The sequence below is a fragment of the Rhineura floridana genome, chromosome 17 (genome assembly GCF_030035675.1).
Source record: "Rhineura floridana isolate rRhiFlo1 chromosome 17, rRhiFlo1.hap2, whole genome shotgun sequence".
NCBI lineage: Eukaryota > Metazoa > Chordata > Lepidosauria > Squamata > Rhineuridae > Rhineura > Rhineura floridana.
In genome coordinates, this window is record NC_084496.1 from 14,880,919 (window position 1) to 14,907,388 (window position 26,470).

The window sequence follows — 26,470 nt, forward strand, 5'->3', positions numbered from 1 at the left end:
CGAAACAACCCAGTTCACAGGATCTACATCCACCCCATACATGTGAGAGATTGCATTAAAGACTGTAATCACAGTACATACATGGGCCTTTTTATTTTTAATTTTTAGTATGGAAGCCTTGTGCAAGTTCTTTGTGTCTCTTGTGCAAGCCTTATACAAATCAAGCAAATATCACTCATGTGCAAGGCCTCAGTATTGTTTTAAAAACCAAACAAATGAAAATAGAAATATCACACACATATACAAGAAGTCTCCATCTTGCCCATTGTGAAACATAACTAACAGTGGTAACATTTGCTCTTGTGCACTTCCTGGGATTTTTTTTTAAGGTGCACAGTACACATATATATGTGTGTACATGCAGGATGGAAAAGGGCAGGGGAGATGTGACTGAGAGGCAGACAAAGAAACTCAGTGCAGATCCATCTCACCCACAGGTGATGGAAAGCAGCAGAATAGCAATAAGTATCCACAACTGAAAAAACAGACATGTGCGGAAGCTAACTTGCCAAACTCACACACAGAAAAAGCAAATCTTTATGACCCGCTTGTAGGGATGGGGGAGAAATTCAATTCAGTTCACAACTTTTAAAGCTGAATATATCAAATTTGCACTTTCCAAAACAGTATGAGAACCAAAATGCAGCCTCCTTTGAAATTTGCACTTAGCTGAAATTTGCAATGCAGTTCTCTAACCAGCCAATGTTTACAAAAAAATGCATATCTTAGATGCATAAAACAGTGTATTGAAGATAACATAGAAAAATAAATTATATTCGTAGAAATTGCTTCCAGAAATATGTGCACATTAGTCAAAATTGCATTCAAAAATGTGTTTGTCAGGAGAAAGTTCCACTAATATGCTGAAGAATTTTCATGAAGGTTTTTTAAACAAAATATATCGCAAAGTGCTTCAGAAATGTGGAGAACTGAATTTAAGACTGGAAAAATGAGAATCGGAGAGAACTGAAACTGACAGATCTGTCTATCCTTCCCCGCTTGTGATGTAAGGATCTGCCTAGAAACTTCCTTATACTTTTTGTTAAATTGTTATTCCCTCAAACAGCAAACTCTGTCCCCCATGCTGACAGGATTGGAGCCCACATCAGGCCAGTGAGACAAAAGAGGAAGGTATAAGCAAGCTGAGGCTGGTTGGAGAGAAGAGAATCCTGAAGTTTGCAGAAGTTCGAGAAGGGAACAGCATGTGGGGGGGGGAGGAATGTACAGCCCTCCTGGGGCCAGTTTATAGCAGGGATAGCCAATATAGTGCCCTCCAGATGTTGCTGGGCTATGACTTCTATCCTGACGACTGGCCATAGAGGCAGGGCTGATAAGAACTGCAGTCCACCAGCATCTGAAGGGCATCATGTTGACTGTCCCTCCTTTATAATGTTACCGCCATTATTCTATAACAAAAAGCAACAATAGCAAACCAATGATTTTGCTGGGGGCGTATGTTCAGTGTAATCATCAGTACTCGAGGCCACAAAATTCTGCCACAATAAACCTGTTAGTTTTAAAGGCAGGAAATGGGGAACCTCAGGCCCGGGGACCAAATACAGCCCTCCAGCCCTCTCTCTCTGGCCCTGGGACTCTCCCCAGGTTTCACACCCTCCCAAGCCACACCCCTTACCGGCCCCGTTTTGTACTCTTCTTGTGTTTTGACCTGACTGGAAATGTATCCTTCAGCTGTGATAATGCGTCTTCCTTACCTGGATGGAGGACAGAGAGGGGTGTCTATGTGTGGAAACTACCCTACCGTACAAAGGTAAAATCCACATTTGTGTCCCCCACTCACCACTGACATATGGCCTCCAGAAGGTTGCTGAGATGGGAATGTGGCCCTCAGGCTGAAAAAGGTTCTCTACTCTTGTTTTAAGGCAAGTGTGGAGAACCTTTGATGTTTTTCAGTAGCAGTTATTGTAGCTATTGAACTACAGTTACCATTATACCTGACCATTGATCCTGCTTCCTAGGGCTGATGGGACTTATAGTTCAGCAACATACCTGAAAAACAGTTTTACCCCTAGACAGTCGATCACTGCGTTCTGCAGGTGAGGGCCTCCTACAGATACCATCTTATCAGCAGGTCCATTCCACACAACATAGGAAGCAGACCTTTAGTGTTGTGGCCCCTACCCATCAGAATTCCCTCCGCTTAGATATTACACACAGACCCTCCATGGCACAGAGTGGTAAAGCAGTGGTAACACAGCCGAAGCTCTGCTCACCACCGGAGTTCGATTCCAATGGAAGGAGGAAGTCGAATCTCCTGTAAAAGGGGTCGAGGTCCACTCAGCCTTCCATCCATCCATGGTCGGTAAAATGAGTACCCGGCATATGCTGGGGGGTAAAGAAAGGCTGGGGAAGGAGAGAAGATCCCACCCTATATATATGGTCTGCCTAGTAAATGTCGCAAGATGTCACCCTAAGAGTCGGAAATGACTCACACTACAAGTGCGGGGACACCTTTACCTTTAGATATTACACAGATGCCAGCGCTGTTTACTTGTCAGTGTCTACTGAAGACCTTCCTCTTTCAACAAACCATTTAAAGCAGAGACCTTATCCCAGTCTACCTCTGTGTTGGAATTGTTTTTAAGATATTTTTAAAAAATGTTTTATCTGTAAGATGTATTTAGTGTTTTATTACTTGTTTGCCGCCCTGAGAGGAAGGGCGAGCAACAAATTTAATAAATAAACAAAACATCTCGAGGGCCAAAAAGGCTTCCCCTGCTGTAAGGTGTTGCAAGACACCCAAAAAGCATCACTTGTTCGATGGCCCCAGCCACTCCTGTCGTCCTCCCCTGTAGATGTCTTTCAACAGGCTCTCCTGCCGTGGCGACATATAAGTCCCTCCCTCCCTCCACTATGGAGAATGGTTGCTTCTGTTGCCGTTGGCAACGGAAACACAGCTCGAGCCAAGGGAGTGCTCCGTGGAAATGTCTGACTTGTTACATGTACAGGGCAGACGAATGGAAGAATGAGGAATTGCTGGTGAGTCCCAGATCTTAGGGCAAGGCTTTGCATTTGTCTAAGCGGAGGAATGGGGATGAGGATGTGAAGGAACAGTTGTGTTCAAGCAAGTGTGATGTAAGGCTTAGCTCCAGTTTTGAATAGCAGGGGGGTGTAGGGTGGTAGTAAACTGTGCCCCCGAGTGTGTGCAGAGGGTCTTTCTTTTGCTAATCACTAACAACGACTCTCCACACACATCTGATGTCTGCTGCCTATCTGGTGTAGGGACAGCCATACTTGTCATAGTTTTTATCTAGAATAGTTGCAAAACCGGATATGCCCACTATATACATAGGAAACCTGTCCTGAGCAAGGTGCATCTCCAGCAATTATAACTGTGTATAAGATCTTTGTATATTTACTGTATATTGTCCTATAGGAACATAGGAAGCTGCCTTATACCAAGTCAGACAATTGGCCCATCTAGTTCAGTAATTTCTACTCTGACTGGTAGCAGCTCCCCAGGATTTCCTGCAGGGAGTCTCTCCCGGTCCTACCTGAAGATGCCAGGGATTGAACCGGGGACCTACTACATGCAAAACAAATGCTCTACCACTGAGCTACAAGCCCCTTTTATAATGTGAACGGCTTTGATATTTTGCACAATGGTGAAAAGTGGTATATATATTTTCTAATAAATAATTCTTTTGAACAATTTACATGAAGTAGGGTATCACCAATAACACCTTACAGTGAGTTTATTTTAAAGTTTATTTTATTCATTTAAGATATTGCAAACTGCTTTTTCATATAAAATATCACGCTCTATTACAATAACGAAGAATAGAATATCAAACATCACGAAGAGCTGGTTAGCAAAGTATCTCAGATTTCAAAGGTCTAGACTGAATAGCACAGTTTTTAAAATATGTCTTTTAACAAAAAGGGGGATGACTCCTGCTGAACTTCTATTGGCAAGGAGATCCACAGGACAGGACTAGCCACACCAAAGGCTTGTCCCTGGGTAAAGGCAAGCTGAACCTGGGACATATCAAGTATGAGTAATGCTCAGGACTGTTCATTTCTAGCTTTCACTTCTCAACTGATCAGAGTCACAATCCAGCCTTGATTAAGAGTTCTGGAGTACTTGAAAGCTTTCTTATTATTCTGTGACATTTTTGGTTGGTTCTACCGTAAATTGCCCTACTAGAGATTTTGGATTTCCTCCCCCATGGGCCAACATGGCTATCTATACTATTTCAGTCCTTGAAATAATTTTGCTTGCAGCCTACCCTTGTGATACGTTTTGGCCCCAGAGAATACAACACCTGCAGCAGGTTATCTTTTGTACAGCCAACTATTAAGAGCAAAGATGGATGCCAGCTTTCTTTATTTCTTCCTCCATTTTTATAACTTAATGTTTAACTTCTCCAATAAGGGCGAGGAACCTTTTTCAGCCCAATGGCCACATCCATTTCTGGATAACCTTCTGGGAGCCACATGGCAGTGGTGGGTAGGTCCAGAGGCAAAAGTGGGCAGAGCAAGGAATGTAAAGTCTACTTTTGTGTAGTAGGCTGGTTTCTACACACACTCCGCTCTGTCCTCCATCCAGGCAACAAGTGGCATGATCAGAGTTGAAGGACACATTCCAGCCAGGCAAAAACATTCAGAGATGGTGTAAAGCAAAGCTAGTAGAAGATGTGGCTGGGAAGGGTCTGCCATCTGAGGGAAAGTCCCAAGAGCTATAGAGAGAGGCTTGGAGGGCTGCATTATGCCCCAAGGCCTAAGGTTCCTCACACCTGTTCTACAAAAATCAAGTTTCTATGCAGTAATAAAAAAAGAATCCCACTGAACCTGTTAATGAAAATGATAAATTAATTTCTCCTTTGCATACTATTGAGTCAGTTTGGCAGTCTAAAAGGCTTTTATTTTGGCTATCTCAAAGGCTTTTATTAGTCATTTTTTTGCTGATGGTATAATTTAGCTTTCTAGTGACAGGCAAGGACAATTTTGGCTGTTCCTAAGTGGCTCAAAATAAGACGGTGGCAGATTAAACATTTTTCCAGATGTAAGCTTGCAATGGCACGGAACACGTTTGCAGGCCCATCGCAGTAGATGCTACTTTTTTTAAAAATGTAGTTTTTTGTTTTTCGTTGTTAAGCTTTATAGTCTTAAAAATAACATTTGTAAGAAAATGGAAGGCAGGGGGTGAACGGGAAAGAACCAGTTCAGCCATGCAACAGAGCCACAAGCCAATCTTGTAAGAAGCAAGTTAAAAAGAAGAGGGAAATTGTGCTAGATGCGATCACATACACTAGGGATAGAAGGATTTGTTAGTTTATGTTCTCTCAATTTCTCATTTTTCCAATCTTAAATTCAATTCACCACATTTTTGCAGCAATTTGCGTTTTTTTAAATCCTCCTGAAAATTCTTTAGCATTTTAGTGTGAAATTCTCCTAATAATCACATTTCTGCAGTTTTGACTGACATGGACATGGACTGCCTTCAAGTCGATTCTGACTTATGGTGACCCTATGAATAGGGTTTTCATGCTAAGCGGTATTCAGAGGTGGTTTACCATTGCCCTCCTCTGAGGCTGAGAGGCACCCAGTGAGTTTCATGGCTGTGTGGGGATTCAAACCCTGGTCTCCCAGGTCGTAGTCCAACACTCTAACCACTACGTCACACTTATACACATTTGTGCAAGCAATTTCTCCAAATATAATGCATCTTTGTGTGGTATTTCCATCAATATATTCATTGCTTATGCACACGTTCCTCTAACACATGCATTTTTGTAAACATTGTTTGGTTGAAGAACTGCATTGCAAAATTTGGATAAGTGTGAATTTTGAAGGCTGTGTTTGGTTCTTATATTGTTTCAGAAAGTGCAATTTTGTTAGATTCAGCTTAAATGTGAACCATCCCTATCACACATATTGCAAAATTTGAAATGAAACTGTTGTTGGTTTGTGATGATAAGAGGACAGTGGGCTAAGAAATATGGTATGTTCATTGTTTCAAAGCTCCTTCTTTTCTCTAAAATAAAAATAGAAGTTCCAACAATATGCTGAGAGAGGAGAAGATGGCACAATTCCTGGACAGCAAGCATTTCTTGAAAAAAATGGGGTAAGGTTCTTGTAGCTTTTATGATGAGTAGCGTGCATGGCTGCCCATTCTAGCCCTGTTTCACACTTTGATGTTCAGTCCCCTAGGTTGTCAGTAGAAGATCTAGCAGTAGTTCTCAGGGGAACCATCTAGAGGGCTTAGGACTAAGTTATCTAAAAACACTGTTTTTCAACCTTGGGTCCCCAGATGTTGTTGGACTACAACTCCCATCATCCCAAGACAGCATGTTCAATGGTCAGCACCTCAGACGGCTCCTTGAAAGTTCAGCCTAAAATTTGGAGTGGATTCTACTGCCCCATCGACATGGAACCACTAGCTGCCACTGGCAGGGGCCCGCTCCACTAGTTTGGCTGAGAGGCCAGCTCCTTCTTGGTTCCTCCACTCCAGTAACAGTTTCGATTCAAACTGATGAGTATAAGGCCCCATCAGCACTATACATTAAAATCACTCTTATATCACTTTATCAGTCATGGCTTCCTCCAAAAACCACCTGGGAGCTGTAGTTTGTGAAGGGTGCTGAGGTTTGTTAGGAGAGCCCTATTCCTCTCACAGAGCTACAATTCCCACAGTTCCCTGGGAAGAGAAATTGATTGTTAAACCACTCAGATAATAATAATAATAATAATAATAATATACATCCTTTTTTTCTTGTGTCACGTCTTTTTAGATAGTAAGCCTGTGGGCAGGGGCTATCTTGTTTTTAGCCTGTGCACAATGCTTTATAAATTTTAGGTGTTTCATGAATAATAGTAATAAGCTTTGTATCAGTTCCAGGAATCTAAGTACTGTAACTACTTAGAATTAAAACAACTTACTAATGTTAATCCTACTTAGAGTAGACCCATTGACAATACTGGTCATAACTAACTTAGGTTCATTCCCTCCAATGGGACTACTCTGAGTAGAACTTAGATGGATACAAGCCACAGTCTTTGCACATGTTATCTCAGTAATCTTTACCACAGTTCTGTAAGGTCAGTATTGCAGTCATGGGGCTGAGAATGAGCTACCCTAAAGGGCTTCCAGGTGAATTTTAATTTTGCATTTTGTGCTTATATGTTTTTATACACCACTGTGATATTGTTGAATGGTGGGTGGTTAATAAATTTATTAAAGACCTAATAAATCGATGCATGCCCTTTTTAAAGCACAGCGTTTTCCACATGTGAGCACCTTGTTAAAATTCACATCTGGATTTACCTGCTTCGTAAGGGAAATAGTATCCTCGCATGGCATGATGCTATTTCTGGTTACATCTCCATTAACGCAGTAATGTATGGTGGAAAACCTTCTGCTATTGTATTTTTCTATACATATATGGAATATTTTTTAAAAAAAATTGATTAGCAACATAATAAATACAAGTCATGTTGTGTAATTGGAATTAATGCAACACTAGTCAAATCTACCAAGTTGTAATTCACTGTTTTGGGTTGCCTATCCCTCAGAAGCACATATGTACTTGACCACAGTTCTTCAGGCATGCTAAAATTAGTATGCTAACAATTTTCAGTCCTTTATATATATATGCTTAGATTTTAAGAAATAAATAAATAAAAGCAAGTGTGGGCTGTTGAGCCGTCATTTCCTAAAATATTGATAAGTATTCCAGTAAAAATAGTTTCCGAGTAAAGCTTTGAATTTGTCCAAATGTAACATTTGAAGCCCCATTCAGGGCAGTATATTGAATTTTGCTCCCATAAACAAATATTTCAATTCAGCTACTTTTGGCTATTGGGGGAAAAAGATTTTTCAGATATTTATGCAGCACGCTAAATTAACTTGACACAATTGATTAGCTTAGGTTTGCTAAATGCACATTGAAGATGCTAAGTAAGATCTCCAATGGAAAACTTTCCAGCTCAAAATTTGCAAGATTAAAGTGGTTTTTAGCCTTAGCATTCAGGAATACATTAATAGATGTGTATAATGTTGTATAATGTCAGAAAGGAAATGATTACATGAGCAGTGTTGCATTATGAGATCCTTTTCTTCTCCAGAGTAAATTTAGGATCAAATGCCACTTCACTGCAAGGGAGCCCATCTTTGCAGAATGATTCCATAACAGATTTTGAAGCTGATGATGAATTGTTGGTTACCAATATCAACCAGACACAGGATTTACTGGTAAGTCAATATTTGTATTAATTTAAAGGCAAGCTAGATGTATCTCTAAGGCCAAACATTTGTGCAATTTGAGGGTGTGGATGTGATTCTTGGAGTGAGGCCCTATGACTCGCACACTCAGCTCATGCTCTTCCTGGTGGTGAAATCTGCCAGGATGGACTGGCTAGTTAGATCAGCCTTCTCTAATCTGGTGCCCTCCAGATGTTGCTACAACTCTCATAATCCCTGACAATTGGCCATGCTGGCTGCGTTGGTAAGAGGTGCAATCCAACATCTGGAGGGCCTAGGGATGGAAAGTTCTGTCAATTTCAGTTCTCTCTATTTCTAATTTTTCCAGTCTTAAATTCAGTTCTCCACATTTCTGCAGCAATTTATGGTTTTTTTAAAAAAAATCCTCATGAAAATTCTCCATCATTTTAGTGCATATTTCTCCTATCACATTTTTGTAGGCAGTTTTGACTAACGTAGACATTTTTGCAAGCAATTTCTCGTCATATAATCCATTTTATTTTCATTCATATATTCATTTTTATGCTCACTTTCCCCTAACGTATGCTTTTTTGTAAACATTGGTTGGCGAACTGCATTGCAAAATTTAAATAAGTGCGGGTTTTGAAGGATGGCTGTGTTTCAGTTCTAATATTGTTTTGGAAAGTGCGAATTTGATAGATTTGGCTTCAAATGCAAACTGAATCTAATTTCTCGCCCGTCCCTAAGAGGGCCACAGTTTACCTATCCCTGCTATAGCCCATTGGTGTATACTCTGATTGCCAGCAGCTCTCCAGAGTCGCAGGCTTCTGGTAGGCCCCATCACCTGCTTGCTGCCTGATTTTTTTGAACTAGAGATACCTGGGACTGTCCCGGTGACCTTCTGCATGCAAAACAGGGAAGCATCATAGCTCAGTGGCAGAGCATCTATTTTGTATGCAGAAGGTCTCAGGTTCAGTCCCTGGCATGTCCAGAGACTTCAGTATAAACTCTGGACAGCTGCTGTCACCGCAGATTGAGTATTTTAGGATGTTTTTGTTCTTGTTTTTATATCTGTTTTTAACGTTGTAAGTTGCTCTGGGTTTTCAATTTGGAAAAAAGTGACTAATAAATATAATTAATAATAATATAGACAATGCTGAGCTGGATGGCCTGATGGCCTGACTCAGTATACAGCAGCTTCCTATTTTTATTATTATTATTATTACATTTATATCCCATCTTTCCTTTAAGGAGCTCAAGGTGGCATGCATGGTTCTCCTCCCTCTCTATGTTATGCTCACAACAGTCCTGTGAGGTAGGTTAGGCTGAAAGACTGTGACTGGCCCAAGGTCACCCAGGAAGCTTCATGTTCCTATGTCCCTAACATGTGCTCTACCACTTGAGTTATGGTCCCTCCATGTGCTCACACCTAATATGTTATTGCTGCCTGGTTTGTGTATATGTCAGGGGTGGGTATATAGCTACAACTCCCGTCAGCCACTGCCAGCATCGGCCAAGGATGATGCGGGCTGGAGTTCAACAACATCTGAAGGGCCAGTGATTCTCCACCCCACTGGATGTGAATTTGACTTTATTATTAACTTGTGTTTTATTCAGAAGGGAGGGCAAAGCCCATTTTCAAAAGAGAACATTTTTCCTCTATGCCACTTATGCAGTAGTAAGCTATAAACTAAGCCATTTAAGTAAATATAAATGCTTTCAGCACATTTTTATGCATATTTCAAGCCAATATCTGGACTGGTCCATTACAATATATACCCTGAAGTTTAGCTAAAGCTGTAGGCCCCTCTGTTACTATTATTTACTATAGTTGGTATCTTGCATGTTTGGGCCTGGGGACCCCCCTAGACATCTCACAAGCACTTAAGAGCATAAAGTAAATGGAAATGGACTGCCTTCAAGTCAATCCCAACTTATGGCTACCCTATGAATAGGGTTTTCATGGTAAGCGGTATTCAGAGGGGGTTTACCATTGCCTCCCTCTGAGGCTAGTCCTCCCCACCTGGCTGGGGCCTGCTCAGCTTGCCACAGCTGCACAAGCCAGCCCCTTCCTTGTCTGCAACTGCCAGCTGGGGGCAACTGGGCTCCTTGGGACTATGCAGCTTGCCCATGGCTGCACAGGTGGCAGGGCACATCACCCCTGAGCCACCCACTGAGGGGGTGATCTTTAGCTGGCCCTTTACACCCAGGAGACACGAGCGGGGATTTGAACTCACAGACTCTGGACTCCCAGCCAGGTTCTCCTCCCCACTGTGCTATACCAGCTGCCAAGAGCATAAAGTATAAACACTAAAATACGTAAGTGTTGGTCTTACACATTCAGAAAAACCATATGAGATGGTCCTCCCAGCCAGAGGCAGGTTCCAGCTTAGATTATGAATTATTAACTCACTGTGTTTTTTGGCAAACCAAAGCCATCTGAATTTTCACGTTGAAGTTGTAATTGTTAGTGTCGACACAGAGCTGGTCCTATAAAGGTATATGGTTAACCCTAGCAGAGGCTTGGAAATTAGGATGTGACTTAGTCATGCACTGTCATAATGCTCTTCTATGTGGGGCTGCCCTTGGAGATTCTTAAGGAACTCAATTAGTTCAATAGACCACTTCCCATTTTTTGATGGGGACATGCCAATGAGACCACATTACATTTGTTCTCCAACAACTCCACTGGCTTCCCATATGTGTCTAGGCCTAACTGAAAGTGCTGGTTCTGACCTCTAGTGGTGTCTCAGGGGGGTGTCCATAGTTCCTCAGGGAATGCTTTCTTTGTGATTCAAGATTAGCATTTACAAGACATAGGTCTTTTCAGTAGTTGTCAAAAGGGAAGTTTTATGCCCTTCCTTTGGAGGTGTGCTTGATACAGATTTTTGAGGCAGTGCTTTGATTAACTGTTGGTGACTTATTTTAATTCTAATTTATTTCAGTTGTATTATTGGGTCAGTTTTGAAAAGAGGGATATATAAACACAGTAAAAGTAAATAAAATGTGTGATACTTATTTTGTCTCACCTAATGGGTTGGTTAACATATAACACTAAACCTTGGATTTCATTAGCTGTGATTTAGACCCCAAACCATGATTTGTGTTCCATATGTGCAGGCAAGCCATGGTTTGTATAGTTTCCTTCCTCCTCTGCTTTCCCTCAGAATCCCTGGATGCTATCCTAAGCAGCAGCTTCCAAGAGTGTAGTAATGTTCTAATCCGTGGTTTATTGGTTTAGATGTAATGTCAGATTATACTGCAATATGTAAACCAGTTTTTAAATGTGATTTCAGATTCTGATCTGGTGACTGTTTGCCAAACTATGTTGGACCAGACATTGCAACAAACTATAGTCTGGGTTTTCAAGCTATGGTTTGGATGTTACAGCTGAAAGATCTCATTATGCCATGGGTCTTTCATATCCATGTGGTGTAACAACTTAAAGTACATGGGTTTTGGCCCTAACTTGGGTGGCATAGAAAAGGGCCTTTTTTAACCCTTGCCTTCCATTTTTCTCCTTTTGTCAACAGAGACTTGAGAATACGGCAGTATTGTCTGCTGGGTTAAAGGCCACAGATGACTGGATTAAAGTCTACGGTTTAGAAAACAAGCATCTCTCATTAAATGATCTAATAAAGAAAGGCAGTGTTGTGCTGTAAGTATGAGGCCATCTTCTTTCAAGCATGGTTGTGTCTGCTCTTTTCACTCATCAGGATTGTTAAAACAAAAAGGGGTTGCAACAAGCTCCACAAGGACCTCTCCAAACTCTCCAATGGGCAATAAAATGGCAAATGCAATTCAATGAAAACAAGTGGATATTGGAGCAAAAAATCTTAATTTCACATATACACTCATGGGGTCTGAACTAGCGATAACTGACCAGGAACGAGGCCTTGGGGTCATAGCGGATAGCTCGATGAAGATGTCCACCCAGTGTGCGGCAGCTGTGAAAAAGGCAAATTCCATGCTAGAGATCATTAGGAAAGGTATTGAAAATAAAGCTGCCAACATCATAATGCCAGTGTACAAATCTATGGTGCGGCCACATTTGGAATTCTGTGTGCACCTCAAAAAGGGTATTGTAGAGCTATAAAAGGTTCAGAAAAGGGCAATCAAAATGATCAAGGGGATGAAGCAACTCCCAAGTGAGGAAAGGTTGTAGCATTTGGGGCTTTTTTGTTTAGAGAAAAGACAAGAGGTGACATGACAGAAGTGTATACAGTTGTGCATGGCACAGAGAAAGTGGGCAGAGAAAAGTTTTCCTCCCTCTCATATAACACTAGAACTCATGGACATCCAATGAAGCTGAATGTTGGAAGATTCAGGGCAGACAAAAGAAAGGACTTCTTCACACAGAGCATAGTTAAACTAGGAAATCAAACTGGTGATGGCCACTAACTTGGATGGTTTTAAAAGAGGATTAGAGAAATGAATGAAGGATAAGGCAATCAGTGGCTACTAGCCCTGATGGCTGTGCTCTGCCTCCATAGTCAGAGGCATCATGCTTCCAAATATCAGTTGTTGGAAACCGCAGGGAGAGGGCTCTTGCACTCAGGTCCTGCTTGTGGGCTTCCCTTGGGCAACTGGTTGGCCACTGTGAGAACAGGATGCTGGACTAGATGGGCCACTGGCTCTTCTTATGTTCATATGTTCTTATCTTTCTATGTTTTCTTTTTAGAAATGCAAGTGATCCAGCAGAGCATATTGCATTTACTAAGGAAGCTGTTAAAGATTTTGAATCTCAGTTGCGTGAGTAAGTATCCAGTGACATGTCCTCTCTCCAATTTGCATCTGCCTATGGCAGGTGTGGGGAATCTTTGGTGCTCCAAATGAACGGAAACTTCCATTTCCCCTGGCCATTGGCCATGCTTGCAAGGGCTGATGGGAGTTGTTGTTCAGTAACATCTGGATGGCCAAAGTTCCCCACCCCTGAACTACAATTAGATCCATATTGGAACATAGGAAGCTGCCTGATAGCAGGTCAAATTGTCCGTCTGACCTGGTATTGTCTCCTCTGACTGGCATGCAGAAGGTCCCAGCTCCAATCCTTGGCATTTCCAAATAAAAGGATCAAATGGGAAATACATTCTCTGCCTGAGACCCTGGAGAGGAGCTGCTGCTGGTCAGAGCCAACAATACAAGGCTCAGTGGTAGCGGGTGGCCATTGGGATTGGTAGGGCAGAAGGCAAGGCGATCAACAGTAGGTGGAGCCAGAGCCAGTGACAGGCAGAGTCATGCCCTTCATTCTCCTCCCTGCTGAGTTCTAGAAAGGCAACACTGAGACTAAGGAGGAGGAAGCTGACTGGATGTAAATAAGAAGGCAGGCAGGTGGGAGCTGGCAGAGGGAACCTTGAAGCTGATGGCGCAGTGCCCCACTTGCCCAAATGGAACAGCCTCCACTGGCAAGGCTAGATGGACAAACTTTCTGAGCTGGTATAAGTGCTCCTCAATTACATCCCATTAACAGGCCCTTTTTCTGAGCAAGGGGAAATTACTAAGTGGCTGCCTAACAAGCTTTCATGTTTGTTGTTCCAGCTCATCCCTTCACTTTGATGGGTGTTCTAATAGTAACATCCCTGTTGTTGAAACCAGGGATCACTGATAGAATGGAGGAAAAATTCAGTTCAGCTCACATTTAAAGGCAAATCTATCTAATCTGCACTTTCCGGGGGGGGGGGGGAACTGAACTGGAACACTACCATCCTTCGAAATGCGTACTGCTCTGAATTTTGTGTTGCAGTTCCCCCGCATGGTGAGGTGTACAAAAATGCATATTCTAAGGTTAGATGTGCATAGGAAGGCATATATTAATGCAAATGACATAGAAATATGCATTGTAGTAGCAGTGGTGTAGTGGCAAATTCAGAAGTGCAGAGTCCCTTCATAATAGTCACAGACCCCTCCCCTCACTCTAAGATAATAGAATAACTTACAATAGATAGAATAGATAGTAGAATATCAAGCCAGGCCTGAAAACTGCTTTAGAAGACTTTTCTCAGTGGCCAACACACTCCCCTTTCATGCTGATTGGCTCATAGGACAGTGGAGAGATGGCTCCCATAAAAGAAAGGGGTCTAAGACACCTCCCCGAGACCCTGGATGTCTACACCCCTCTATATTAGGAAAAATAAAGCAATCAGTCTGTAAGCACCTTGAAAACAATGTAGTGATTACTAGAATCCAACATGGATTGGAAAGCTTGAAAGCTGCCCAGAAGGGAATGTGGCTCCCAGGCTGAAAAAGGTTCTCCATCCGGGCTCTGTGTGGGCAAACAGTGGGACCTGGTACATGACAGTTTCCACTGCACCCAGGTTCAATCCCCAGCATCTCCAGTTCAAAGGAACACGGTTAGCAAGATTGGAAAAGAGCCTGGAGAGCCTCCTCCCATCACGGAAGACGGTCCTGGACTGCAGTGTGTGGCTTTATGGAAAGCGCCTTAGCCAAGTAATAGGTGCTGGCCCAGAGTCCAGAGACCCACTGCCTGGCCTGCAGGTTCTTCTGCCGCCCCTCCCATGAATCATAATTTAGAATAAGAAATATGCAAATGTATCTCTTAACACTGTTGCAATCTGTTATATCATTACTGCATTGTCTGTGTTTCCTCTGTTTCTGACCCCCCGCCAGAACTGTTGATCTATATGACAGACGAATTGAGTGGCTCTTGCAGGGCAGCAGGAAGGTAAGTTTATCTGTTTTTCATGCAGAAGGTCCCAGGTCCAATCCCTGGCATCTCCAGGTAGGGCTGGGAGAGATCCTTGTCTGACATCAAGGAGAGCCACTGCCAGCCAGTGTCAATCACACTGAGCTAGATGGGCCAATGCTCTGACTTGGTACAAGGCAGCTTCCTAGGTTCACGGAAAGCAGTGGCGGGAAAACTGTGTCTCCAGATGTTGCTGGATTCCAACTCCCATCAGCCCCACCCAGTAGGGCCAATGATCACGGATCATGGCAGTTGGCAGTTTAGGGAGGTTGCACAGATTCCCAACCTCTGCCTTAAAAGAAACCCTTTGTACATCACAAAAATGAAGACTTGGAAGCAAATTTGTACTCTGAAAAGCAGGGGGCAGCAAAAAAACCTTTTGGTCTCTGTGGCTTCAGCCAATAGGAAATGCAAAGCGAAAAGGATGATTCCACCTCCCAAGCCTAGGGCAATTGATTCCAGTACAACCTGTGCCTCCCTTACGAGGGTTGAGTCAAACCAACACCAACCCTGTAAGGTAGGTAGACTGCCACCACCCCTTAAATCTGGTCACCCACTCTGGGCCAAAGGAAAGTCCAAAGTGCCAGAAACAGACCTGTCAAGGATTCCATAAGATGAGAGCCAATGATGCACTCCTTGTCTTGGAGCCTTAAGGCAAAATACCCAACTATACGGTAGTCTGTGGATAATTGGCCAAGGTGCTGGATTCAGAGCCAAATTCCCCCTGAAATGAACACACACTGGTAAATATTTTATTAAAATAACATATAAGTGCAAAAATGTAGCAGCAAAATAATTACTTAAACCAAACACTCCTAGGGTTAGGTAAAATACAAAATGCAGAATGTTAAAATCATAAGAAAAAAATATGTCTATTCTATACTCACACAATGTAGGAAAACAGGCAGAGTAACTTCATGGTTCTACATCTCTCCAGAGATGTATAGCCTGGACAACATATGAAAGATAGAACCCCAACATCAGGTAGTACCAAGGAACAAAGACCCAGAATCTTAGTTCTGCTTTTATGGGGGAAAGCCCAGCAACAGCCAGGAATTAATTGACCAATCAAGGGACTTTCTGATGATAAAATCTTCCAGAGCTTTTGCACCTAACCGTCACATGCTTCTCCAACCTTCCCAGGCCTGTGGTCTTGAGGTACCAGTCTCAGGCTGATAAGCAGGTGTTCTTACTCACTGCCTAATTCACTGAGTTCAACTATGAGAACTAAGTCTCATGGCCTTCCAGAGGCCCTAATTCAGGCAAGATGTTCCCCCCACAATTCCTTGCCACAGAACTATTTTAGTTAACAGCCTTAACAAACCAGGCATTCTTGACACCACCTATTTGTGAGTTCTGTCCTGCCCAAACACCCTGAAGTCAATCACAAATGAGGAGCTGTGCTTTTCTTTGATAGGTTTATTAGAAGATTTTGGTTTAGAGCACTTCATGAATCAACTTACAGATTACACAGGATTCAGCATTATTACTGTGATGTTGTCACAGCAACTAGACATGCCCCCTCACCCAGCTTAAGTAGGTTTGAACAGGCACCCTACTTGTGTGGACTGTCGCTGTTGGGAGCGTGCATGCACCCGAGAGCTAAGCCTCAGGGGAGTTGTTGGGGTGCATTGTTCTTGCCAGCGCTGGCATCTCCAGGAGTGAGGAGAGGGTGGCCACTCTGCCTCAGTAGGACCCTCCTCATCAGAGGTGGGGCGATGCGCTGGGGAGGCAGCAGAGCGGGCATGGGTAGAGGAGGTGCATCAGGCGGGGTGGCAACTGTCTGACTGGGCTGAGGCTCCATGTGGGTAACTGGACTTTCAGGGGCAGAATTGTCATTGTTCAGGGCGAGAGAGTTCTCAGAGTCCTGCGTGCCTGGCAGCTCAACCTGGGAAGTGTCTGTCTAAAGTCCTCCTGCTCCTCTGCTGTCTTGCTGTTCCACCCCGGTTCTGCCAGGCTCATAACAAGTTCAGCCAATAGAACTCACTGTGTAGGATTTGACAGCTTTGCACCTGCTTGTTGTTCGACCTACACTGGCTTCCAGTTATTTTCCGGGCCCAATTCAAGGTGTTGGTATTAACCTTTAAATCCCTATACGGTCTCGGCCCAGTTTATCTGATGGAGTGCCTCCAGCACCACCAACCATGCCGCCCAACAAGATCAGCCACACAGGACCTTCTCTCAATCCCGCCAACTAAAACAGCTAGGTTGGCGGGGACAAGAGAGAGGGCATTTTCAGTGGCGGCCCCCACTCTCTGGAACTCCCTCCCGTATGACCTTCGACATGCCCCTTCCCTGAATGCATTCCGCCAAGCTTTGAAGACCTGGCTCTTCAGACAGGCCTTTGGGACTTACGGGGAGGGTTAAATTTTTACGACGAATAGCCTACTACTCTGTACTGGAACTGTTTTATTGTTTTATTGTTATATTGTATTTTATGATGTATTTTATTATGATGTAATGTATTGTTGTTAAATTGTATGTCGCGTAGAGTGGCCATTGGCCAGATAGGCGACCCACAAATTAAATTATTATTATTATTATTATTGATTAGAGGCATTTGTAAATTGTTGGAAGTGAATTCTTTCCCCCTCTTATTGTACTTCCCTTCCAAACAGTATGCTCAGTGGCCTTGGAAGGGCAGGCAGCACACTGTCTGCAAGTAGACATTTTGCATTCTGAAAACCTGGTTATGTTCAGAATGGATAATGGATTGTCCTTTCTGACAACACTGCAGAAAAAGTCTGGGTTCCCATTGACCTGTGAGCCCCTCTTTGTGCCCATGCAGACCGTAGGGGAGCAGAGCAGGAAATGTCCTTCGCACCTGGTGTTGGGTGCAAGCTGGCCTCTCCCCCATCCTCCCAACCAATCAGGAAAGGGAGGCATGGTCCCAGGTGGACCGGAGAGAGAACTTTTTTCCTCTGGTATGCCCAGAAAAGCTTTATGAGGGCAGGCCCATCAGGGATCCAGCCATTAAGATGCCACCCAAAAGATGGTCTCAAAAAGCAGATTTTGCAGAAAACAATGATCAGGAGAGGCTTTGATTTTGTGATGTTTGGTGGGGAAGACTTTCAACAAGCTGAATACCACAAACTCAGAACCCCTGATTAATTGTTCTTCTTGCAAGTCTCTCTTCCAAGATTATATTTTGTATGTCTTCTTCTGAAGCATTGTTTGAATGAAAGAACAATCCCATTGTACATTTCGGAGTACAGAACATGAAGATTTGAGTTGTCTGCTGGAGTGGGGGGAAGTATTCTTCCTATTATAATAATACTTAGCATTTATATACTCAGCTTTATCTGAATGGTTTTGTTCTGTTGGGCCTTGGGCTCATTTCAGGTTCTGTTGTATTTTACTTAGCTTTTTGGTACATTTTATTAAAGGTTGTTATTTGTACTTTTATATGAATTGTTCTGCCTGTTTTTATGTAAACAGATATTTTATTATATGAAGTGCTATCAATTTTTGTTATACTGTTTGCTAAAATTTATTAGTAATAAATAGAGCACTTTCAAGCATCCACAGGGCTTCACAAACATCTTATTGTCCCTCTTACAACAACCCTATAGGTAGGTCATTAGTCTCCATCTTGCAGATGGGAGGCTGAGACTAAGGTTCCCTAGTGAGTCTGTGCCAGAGATGTGATTTGAACCAGAGAACTCCTGCTGGGTTTTTTGCTCAGTTTGGTACACTCCTGGTAGCAGCAATGGACCACTATGGGACACCATTTAAAATTCCATTTTTGTTTTGTTTCTCTCCCCATTTCAGATGTTTGGTGTTATTCAAGGGAAAAATACTGGCGTTCTGGTTGATGCATCAGATGTAAGTTGTGGACCACGACTGCGTGATTTCCAAAGAGATCTTCTGGTAAATGTTATTGAAGCATATGCTAGCACCTAATATCATAGATGATGCTCTGGAGTGGCATACTGGACAGAATGTTGGATTGGTTAAACATAGGATCAAATCTTCTCATGGCTATGATGCTTCTTCGGTAGTAGTCTTGGGCAAGTCACTGCCTTTATTTTCCTTCATGTTCTTATCAGCTTGTACCTTTAGGGCCTAAATAGGGAGATATAATGTATGAAATACACCTGAGAATCAGCCCTAGAAATGCTATGCCTTTTTCATACCTCATTGGTTTTAAATGATGTTAGCCACCTTGGCCATATAATGGAAAGGTGATGTTTATATGCTGTAACTGCATACAATTATTTAGCCAACTGCCACATTTAGCCAACTGTCACATCTCCTTTCTGCCAGTCTTTTCCCTAAGAATTGAAAAGGGGTGGGGGTGGATTTCTAGAGAGGTGGGGGTTGAGCAGGGAGACTCTTCACTAGTAATTAAAGTGAACTCAAGATACATAACCCCATAGTAAAAGGGTTTTGTTAAAACAAAAGTTTCATAATTACGACTAGACCATTTTAAATTTAAAATTAGCTGCATCTGTCTTCAATCGAGGCTGATCCATTAGGGTAAATGGGGTGCTGCCCCACCAACCTCACCCTGCCCTCAGCCAGCTCCCACCTGCCTGCCCTTTTACTTACAACCAGTCCAGGGGATGGCCCTGGATGTCAGCTTCCTCCCCTTTATTTTCGGCATTGTCCTCATAAAACTCAGCAGGGAGGAGGATGGGGGGGGGACAAAATTAGACTTAGTGGGCTCTGTCTGTCATTGGCTGTGGCTCCACCACCTGTTAGCAGCCCTGCTTTCTGCCCCACCAGACCCAATGGTCACTGGCCTCCACTGTCTGTCTTATTTTCTAGTTGTAGCTGTGCACAGCACTGTTAATGAACTTCTCAAATGCAGGATTTTTAAATTTTTAGTCAAGTCTCGTTCAGTATTTAATTTTTCAATTGATATGTTTATTAGTCCACATTATCAGGCAGCAGGCAAGTTGTTCTAGAACATAAAATTATATTCAGCAACACCAAATGGTAGCTGTTGCGTCTGGGAGTTCCTACTTCATTCATGAATTCATTCTTCATACTTGATTTCTTACATCATTCAAACTTAGTAAGAAGAACGTGTTGAAATGTGGTTCACCCCCTCCGCAATCTGAAACATCGTTTTACCCCTGATATACCCAGTCGATCACTGCGCTTTGCAGGTGAGGGCCTCTTGCGGATACCATCTCATCAGGAGGTCAATTCCACACAACATAGGAATCAGGCCTTTAGTTTTGTGGCACCTGCCCTTTGGAATTCTCTCCCCTTAAATATTAGACAGGCACCATTTCTGTTGTCTTTTCCGTGCCTACTGAAGAGCTTCCTTTTTCAACGAGACTTTTAAGTAGAGACCTTATCCCAGTCTGCCTCTGTGTTGGAATTCATAGAATCATAGAATAGTAGAGTTGGAAGGGGCCTATAAGGCCATCAAGTCCAACCCCCTACTCAATGCAGGAATCCAAATCAAAGCATTCCGACCAATGACTGTCCAGCTGCCTCTTGAATGCTTCCAGTGTCTGAGAGCCCACTACCTCTCTAGGTAATTGGTTCCATTCTCATATGGCTCTAACAGTTAGGACGTTGCCCTCCTCTGAACCTGTTCCAGTTTGTCTGCATCCTTGAAGTGTGGAGACTAGAACTGGACGCAGTACTCAAGATGAGGCCTAACCAGTGCTGAATAGAGGGGAACTAATCTTCACATGATTTGGAAACTATACTTCTGTTAATGCAGCTTAAAATAGCATTTGCCCTTTTTGCAGCCACATTGTACTGTTGGCTCATATTCAGCTTGTGATCAACGACAATTCCAAGATCCTTCTCACATGTAGTATTGCTGAGCCAGGTATCCCCCATCTTATACATGTGGATTTGGTTTCTTTTTCCTAGGTGTAAAACGTTGCATTTATCCCTGTTGAATTTCATTCTGTTGTTTTCAGCCCAATGCTCCAGCCTATTAAGGTCCCTTTGAATTTTGTTTCTGCCTTCCACGGTATTAGCTGTGCCCCCCAATTTTCTATCATCTGCAAACTTAATAAGCATGTTCTGTACTTCTTCATCCAAGTCGTTAATAAAAATGTTGAAGAGCACTGGGCCCAGGGTCAAGCCCTGTGGTACCCCACTCGTTACTTCTGTCCAGTTTGAGAAGGAACCATTGATAAGCAGTCATTGAGTATGATTCTGGAGCCAACTGTGGATCCACCTGATAGTTGTTCCATCCAGCCCACATTTAGCGAGCTTGCTAATCAGAATATCATGGGGCACTTTGTCAAAAGCTTTGCGGAAGTCAAGATATATTATATCCACAGTATTCCCACTGTCTACAAGGGAGGTTACCTGATCAAAAAACAAGATAAGATTTGTTTGGCAGGATTTGTTCTTCATAAATCCATGTTGGCTCAGTAATCACTGCATAGTTTTCCAAGTGCTTACAGACTGACTGCTTTATAATCTGCTCCAGAGTTTTTCCAGGGATTGATGTTAGGCTGACTGGTCTGTAGTTCCCCGGTTCCTCCTTTTTGCCCTTTTTGAAGATAGGGACAACATTAGCTCTTCTCCAGTCATCTGGCACTTCACCAGTCCTCCATGATTTCACAAAGATAATAGACAGTGGTTCTGAGAGTTCTTCAGCCAGCTCCTTCAATACTCTAGGATGCAGTTTATTGGGCCCTGCCAATTTAAACTCGTTCAAAGTGATTAGGTATTCCTTGACCATTTGTCTATTGATCTCAAGGTCCAATCCTGACCCTTCTACTTCATGTTTCCTGGGAGGGTCATAGGCCCTTTTTTGGCAGAAGACTAAGCGAAAGTAGGAATTGAAGACTTCTGCCTTTTCTTTGTCATCTGTTATCATTTTGCCATCCTCATTGAGTAGCTCTGCCACCATTTCTTTTCTCTGTCTTTTACTATGGACGTATCTGAAGAAAGCTTTTTTGTTGCGTTTAGCATCTCTCACTAAGCTCAGCTCATTCTCAGCTTTAGTCTTCCTGATGCCATCCCTGCAATTCCGTGATACCTGCCTGTACTCTTCCTTTGTGGCCTGGCCTTCGTTCCACTTCCTGTATGTGTCCTTTTTGTTTTCAGGTCATCTCTAAGCTTTTTGTGAAGCCACATTGGCTTCTTCTGCTGTTTCCCCCTTTTTTCCTTGTTGGAATTGCTTGCCATTGCGCTCTTAGAATTTCCTTTTTTAGAAACTCCCACCCATCTTGGACAAAAATCTTAAAATTGCTTTTTAAGATGGTTTTAAAGATAGTTTTGGTCTTTTATCACTTTTTTTTTTGCCACCCTAGGCTCCGAAGGGAAGGATATAAATTTAATAATAAAATTAAAATTAAGATAATTAGAAATTAATATTAAAATAAAACTAGAAAAATAAAAACATTGCTTCTGACAAGCTGATCGTTGGGGAGAAGGGAGGGAGTTAGACATTCTAAGTCATCTGTATGGTTAGTTCTTCCAAGAGCATCCCTAATAATCCTTGACTAATTTTTTTTTGGAGTTTTAATTATTAATATTTTGTTGACTTTCTTAAAAACAAACCATCAAATGCAACCATATAAAAAGGAAACTGAAGCAAAAGAAAAAGACTGATAGAGGTAGCAGAGGAAAGAGAGACTTGTGTTTCTCATTGTTCATAGGTTTTGCTCATTTTCAATGCATGGGTGGTATCTTAAGCAAATGGATGGTTGGCAGCGCTGGCTGGGGCTGATGGGAGTTGTAGTTCAAAAAAGTAACTTTTCCAAGCTCTGGTTGGCAGCACCCTCCCAGGTGTTTGGGGCTACTGTTCCCAGTTGTGCTGTTTGTGGCTTGTGGGAGTTGGGAGTTGTAGTCAGACACCCCTGGAGGGCACTAGGTTGGTGAAGGCTGGTCTGAAGGCGCATAAGGCTACCACCCTGCTGAAGCTAAGCAGGTTTGAGCATGGGTGCTGTCTGACCATCTGGGAGCCACATGAATGCTGCCTTGGGTTTTACAATAGAAGAAAAGCAGGTCATAAATGTAAGAAAATAAATCAGTAAGATGCTCTTACATTCAGTTAGGCAGAGTTTGGTGCAGGCCTGCCATATAGCTTCGTAAGCATCTAATTGCAGCTTTTTCTTTATGTCTAAGTCTTTAATAGATGAGCAGCTGTGTTACATGAAGAAATTATACTTCATTTCATTTGGGACCGAATTGTCATCACTTTGGGAAGAGCCAAAAGCTATTGATATGAATGTGTAAGTTTTGGCTCTGAGGTTTTTGTCTTGGTTATATTATATATTACTTGTGTTTAGAAAATGGTTGTTACTTGTACTAGTTATATTACATTATACTATATTATAATTATGCTGTATGCCATTCTGGGTACATTTGAAAAATGAAATGGACTGCCTTCAAGTCGTTTCCGACTTATGGCGACCCTATGAATAGTGTTTTCATAGTAAGCTGTATTCAGAAGGGGTTTACCATTGCCTTCCTCTGAGGCTGAGAGGCAATGACTGGCCCAAGGTCACCCAGTGAGCTTCATGGCTGTGTGGGGATTCGAACCCTGGTCTCCCAGGTTGTAGTCCAGCACCTTAACCACTGCACCACACTGGCTCTTCCTGGGTATATTTAATAGGATCATAAGAAGAGCCTGCTGGATCAGGCCAGTGGCCCATCTTGTCCAGCTTCCTGTTCTCACAGTGGCCAGCCAGATGCCTGTGGGAAGCCCACACAAGCTGGACCTGAGTGCAACAGCACGTCTTCCACTTGTGATTCTCAGGAACTAGTATTCAGAAGCCTGCTACCTCCAATATTAGCATTAGAGCCATAGCCATCATGGCTAGTAGCCACTAGCCTTTATTCTCTATGCATTTTCCTAATCCTCTTTTAAAGCCATCCGGGCTGGTGCTCATCACGACATCTTGCAGAGCAGAACATCAACGTGTTGTTGTTGTTGATGGTGATTGTAGTACAAGAAGAGAAGAGCACAGGCTTGGGAGCTTTAGATGAGACCTCTCTTCCACAGATGTATCTAATTCCACTTTCAAGCCATACCAGAGTGTGGTCAGCACTTGTGACCGCAGGTTCCAGAGGTTTATTCTATGTTGTTTGGGGGAAGTGCTTTGTTTTGTCCCTTCTAATTGCAAGACTAATATTGTTAGAGTTTATTTCTATGCTGCCGTTTGGTCAAAAAGGCCCCCAAGGCAGCTCACATAGATTCACTCACAAATACAAAATTCAAGTCAGAGAGAGGGAAAAATGTCAGAGACAGCAGGAGTAAACCTTCAGGGGGCAGCTCCTTATAAGTAGTGGAGGCTGATCCATTAGGGCAAGTAGGACACTGCCCCACCAACCGCAGTTTACCCTCACCCAGCCCCCACCTATCAGCCTTCTTAATTACAACCAATCGGGGATGGGGGCGGCACTACCTGTCAGCTTCCTCTTCCTGAGTCTCAGTGTTGCCCTTGTAGTACTCAGCAGGGAGGAGGAGGGTGGGGACAAAACTAGGATGAGTTGGCTTTGCCTGTCATTGGCTCTGGCTCCACCTACTGTTTGGGCTCCCTGCCTTCCGCCCCACCAGTCTAAATGGTCACCACTCACTACTGCTTATGAGGGTCCCAGGCAGGTTTGCCGGCAGGGCAGGTGGAAACCTTGCCCCTTGGTGTTCCAGCACAGTTTCTCCCCTTCAGCAATGCCTCTCAATATTTGGACTTTGGCAATAATGCGGTCTTCTTTTCTTCTTCTTTTTTGTGTTGTCTGTCTATAATACCTCTTTCACTTGTATCTAACTGATATGCAATAGATTCCACATTGTTGTGGTTATTGTTGCTATCATCATCATCATCATCATCATCATCATCATCATCATCATTATTATTATTATTATTATTTTCTAGTTTACATGAAGCAAGGCAGTGGGTACTGGAACTGAAGCCCAGTGGAGGCTGCAATTTGTTAAAAGCATTGAAGAAAGTCCTTGTAGTCAAAGAACTGGATTCACTGGTGATTATCATAGGAAGCTGGTAGGTCACCTGTTTGAATAGTTGGCAAGACACTGACTTTGTTTCTAAATGCCAAGCATGGTCTGATGGTAAGTGATGCAGCAACTAACGCTAGGTAGGTATGGTTTGGGTTTGGTCAGTTCCTGGGTGGGACATGACATGGGAACTCCATGTATGCTGCCTTGAATTCTGTGATGGATGAAGGCTGGATATCTATGTAAATAAATGAAACAAATTGGGTCTAAGTGCCCAGTCTTGTGAATTCCATAGTTTAACTATGTGCTATGTGAAGAACAAATGCTGTGTGAAGAACAACAAGGATGATCAGAGGACTGGAAACAAAGCCCTATGAGGAGAGACTGAAAGAACTGGGCATGTTTAGCCTTGAGAAGAGAAGGCTGAGGGGAGATACGATAGTCCTCTTCAAGTACTTGAAAGGTTGTCACACAGAGGAAGGCCAGGATCTCTTCTCGATCATCCCAGAATGAAGGACAGGGAATAATGGGCTCAAGTTATAGGAAGCCAGATTTCAGCTGAATAACAGGAAAAACTTCCTGTTACAGCTGTATGACAATGGCACCAATGACCTAGGGAGGTGGTGGGCTCTCCAATCCTGGAGGCATTCAAGAGGCAGCTGGACAGCCACCTGTCTGGCATGCTTTAAGTTGGATTCCTGCATTAAGCAAGAGATTGGACTCAATGGCCTGATAGGTCCCTTCCAACTCTACCCTTCTATGATTCTCTTCTATGCCCTTTGTCTGTCCTGAATCACCCACCATTCATCTTCATTGGATGATCTGAGAATATAACATGGCCAGTGCTCAGGGATGAGGATATGAACTGTAGTACAGCAATATCTGGAGGGCCACAGGTTCCCCATCCTGGTTGTAGGGAGAAATCCCCTCTGTCTTTTATACTGATGCATTGCCTTCTCCCCCCCCCACCCTCTTTTGTCCCCAAACCAGCCCAGATCAAGCCTCGGAAATCTTGTCTGATTATATCCAACAGTGTACATTGGGGAGACAGCTGCTGGTCCATACTGTCACCTACGACTGTAGTAGTCAAGTGTCTCCTGTAAGTCTGTGAGGAAGGGACCATCTTTATGTATGCAGGAAGCCCCAGGTTCAGCCCCTGGGGTCCCCATTTCCAATAAATATTTATTGTTTGTAGCCATAGGCCATTGTAAAGGCAGTAAAATGCCTCTTAGCATGGGCATTATATATAGTATATGAATAAATATACTCTCCATTTGAAATGCAAACGAAATTAAAAGAAACCGTACATCCTTCCTGGAGTTACTCTTAGATTTACCTTGCTGAAATTAACAAGTCACTTTTACAAACCACTGACACTTGGTTCAAGAGTCTCACTTGGATTTTCATCACTGCAACTGCAAACAGTGCAACTTGGTGGGGGATATAGATACTAAGATTCATCAGAAAGCAAGTAGATTACTGTGCCCTGTTTAGCAAATATGCTGCCAGAAAACCATTCTTTGCTCAGCCATTTTCTGTGATGCCATTAATGCAGGGTTTTCTAAAGGCCATAGCAGAAGATGTGGGAGGCCGTTATCACTGTTATTCAACAAGGAGAGAGGTAAGTCATGCGTCACTGGGACAACTTGTGCACTGTTTTTAAGTGTTATTGTGAGAAAGGTGCCTGGAGACTTGCTAG

The 26,470-nt window shown here is 42.9% G+C and overlaps 1 protein-coding gene across 1 annotated transcript in view; it reads left to right on the forward strand.

Annotated features, from left to right (window-relative positions):
* The first annotated feature begins 6,041 nt into the window (after positions 1 to 6,041).
* Positions 6,042 to 26,470, forward strand: part of VWA3A (von Willebrand factor A domain containing 3A) — a 74,643-nt gene continuing 54,214 nt past the window's right edge. Inside the window, exons 1-10 of the mRNA XM_061600303.1 lie at positions 6,042 to 6,085; positions 8,086 to 8,212; positions 11,716 to 11,840; positions 12,864 to 12,938; positions 14,810 to 14,864; positions 18,657 to 18,755; positions 22,941 to 23,047; positions 24,692 to 24,817; positions 25,762 to 25,870; positions 26,327 to 26,392. Coding sequence (XP_061456287.1) covers positions 6,042 to 6,085; positions 8,086 to 8,212; positions 11,716 to 11,840; positions 12,864 to 12,938; positions 14,810 to 14,864; positions 18,657 to 18,755; positions 22,941 to 23,047; positions 24,692 to 24,817; positions 25,762 to 25,870; positions 26,327 to 26,392 — 933 coding nt within the window. The remainder of the gene's footprint in view (positions 6,086 to 8,085; positions 8,213 to 11,715; positions 11,841 to 12,863; positions 12,939 to 14,809; positions 14,865 to 18,656; positions 18,756 to 22,940; positions 23,048 to 24,691; positions 24,818 to 25,761; positions 25,871 to 26,326; positions 26,393 to 26,470) is intronic.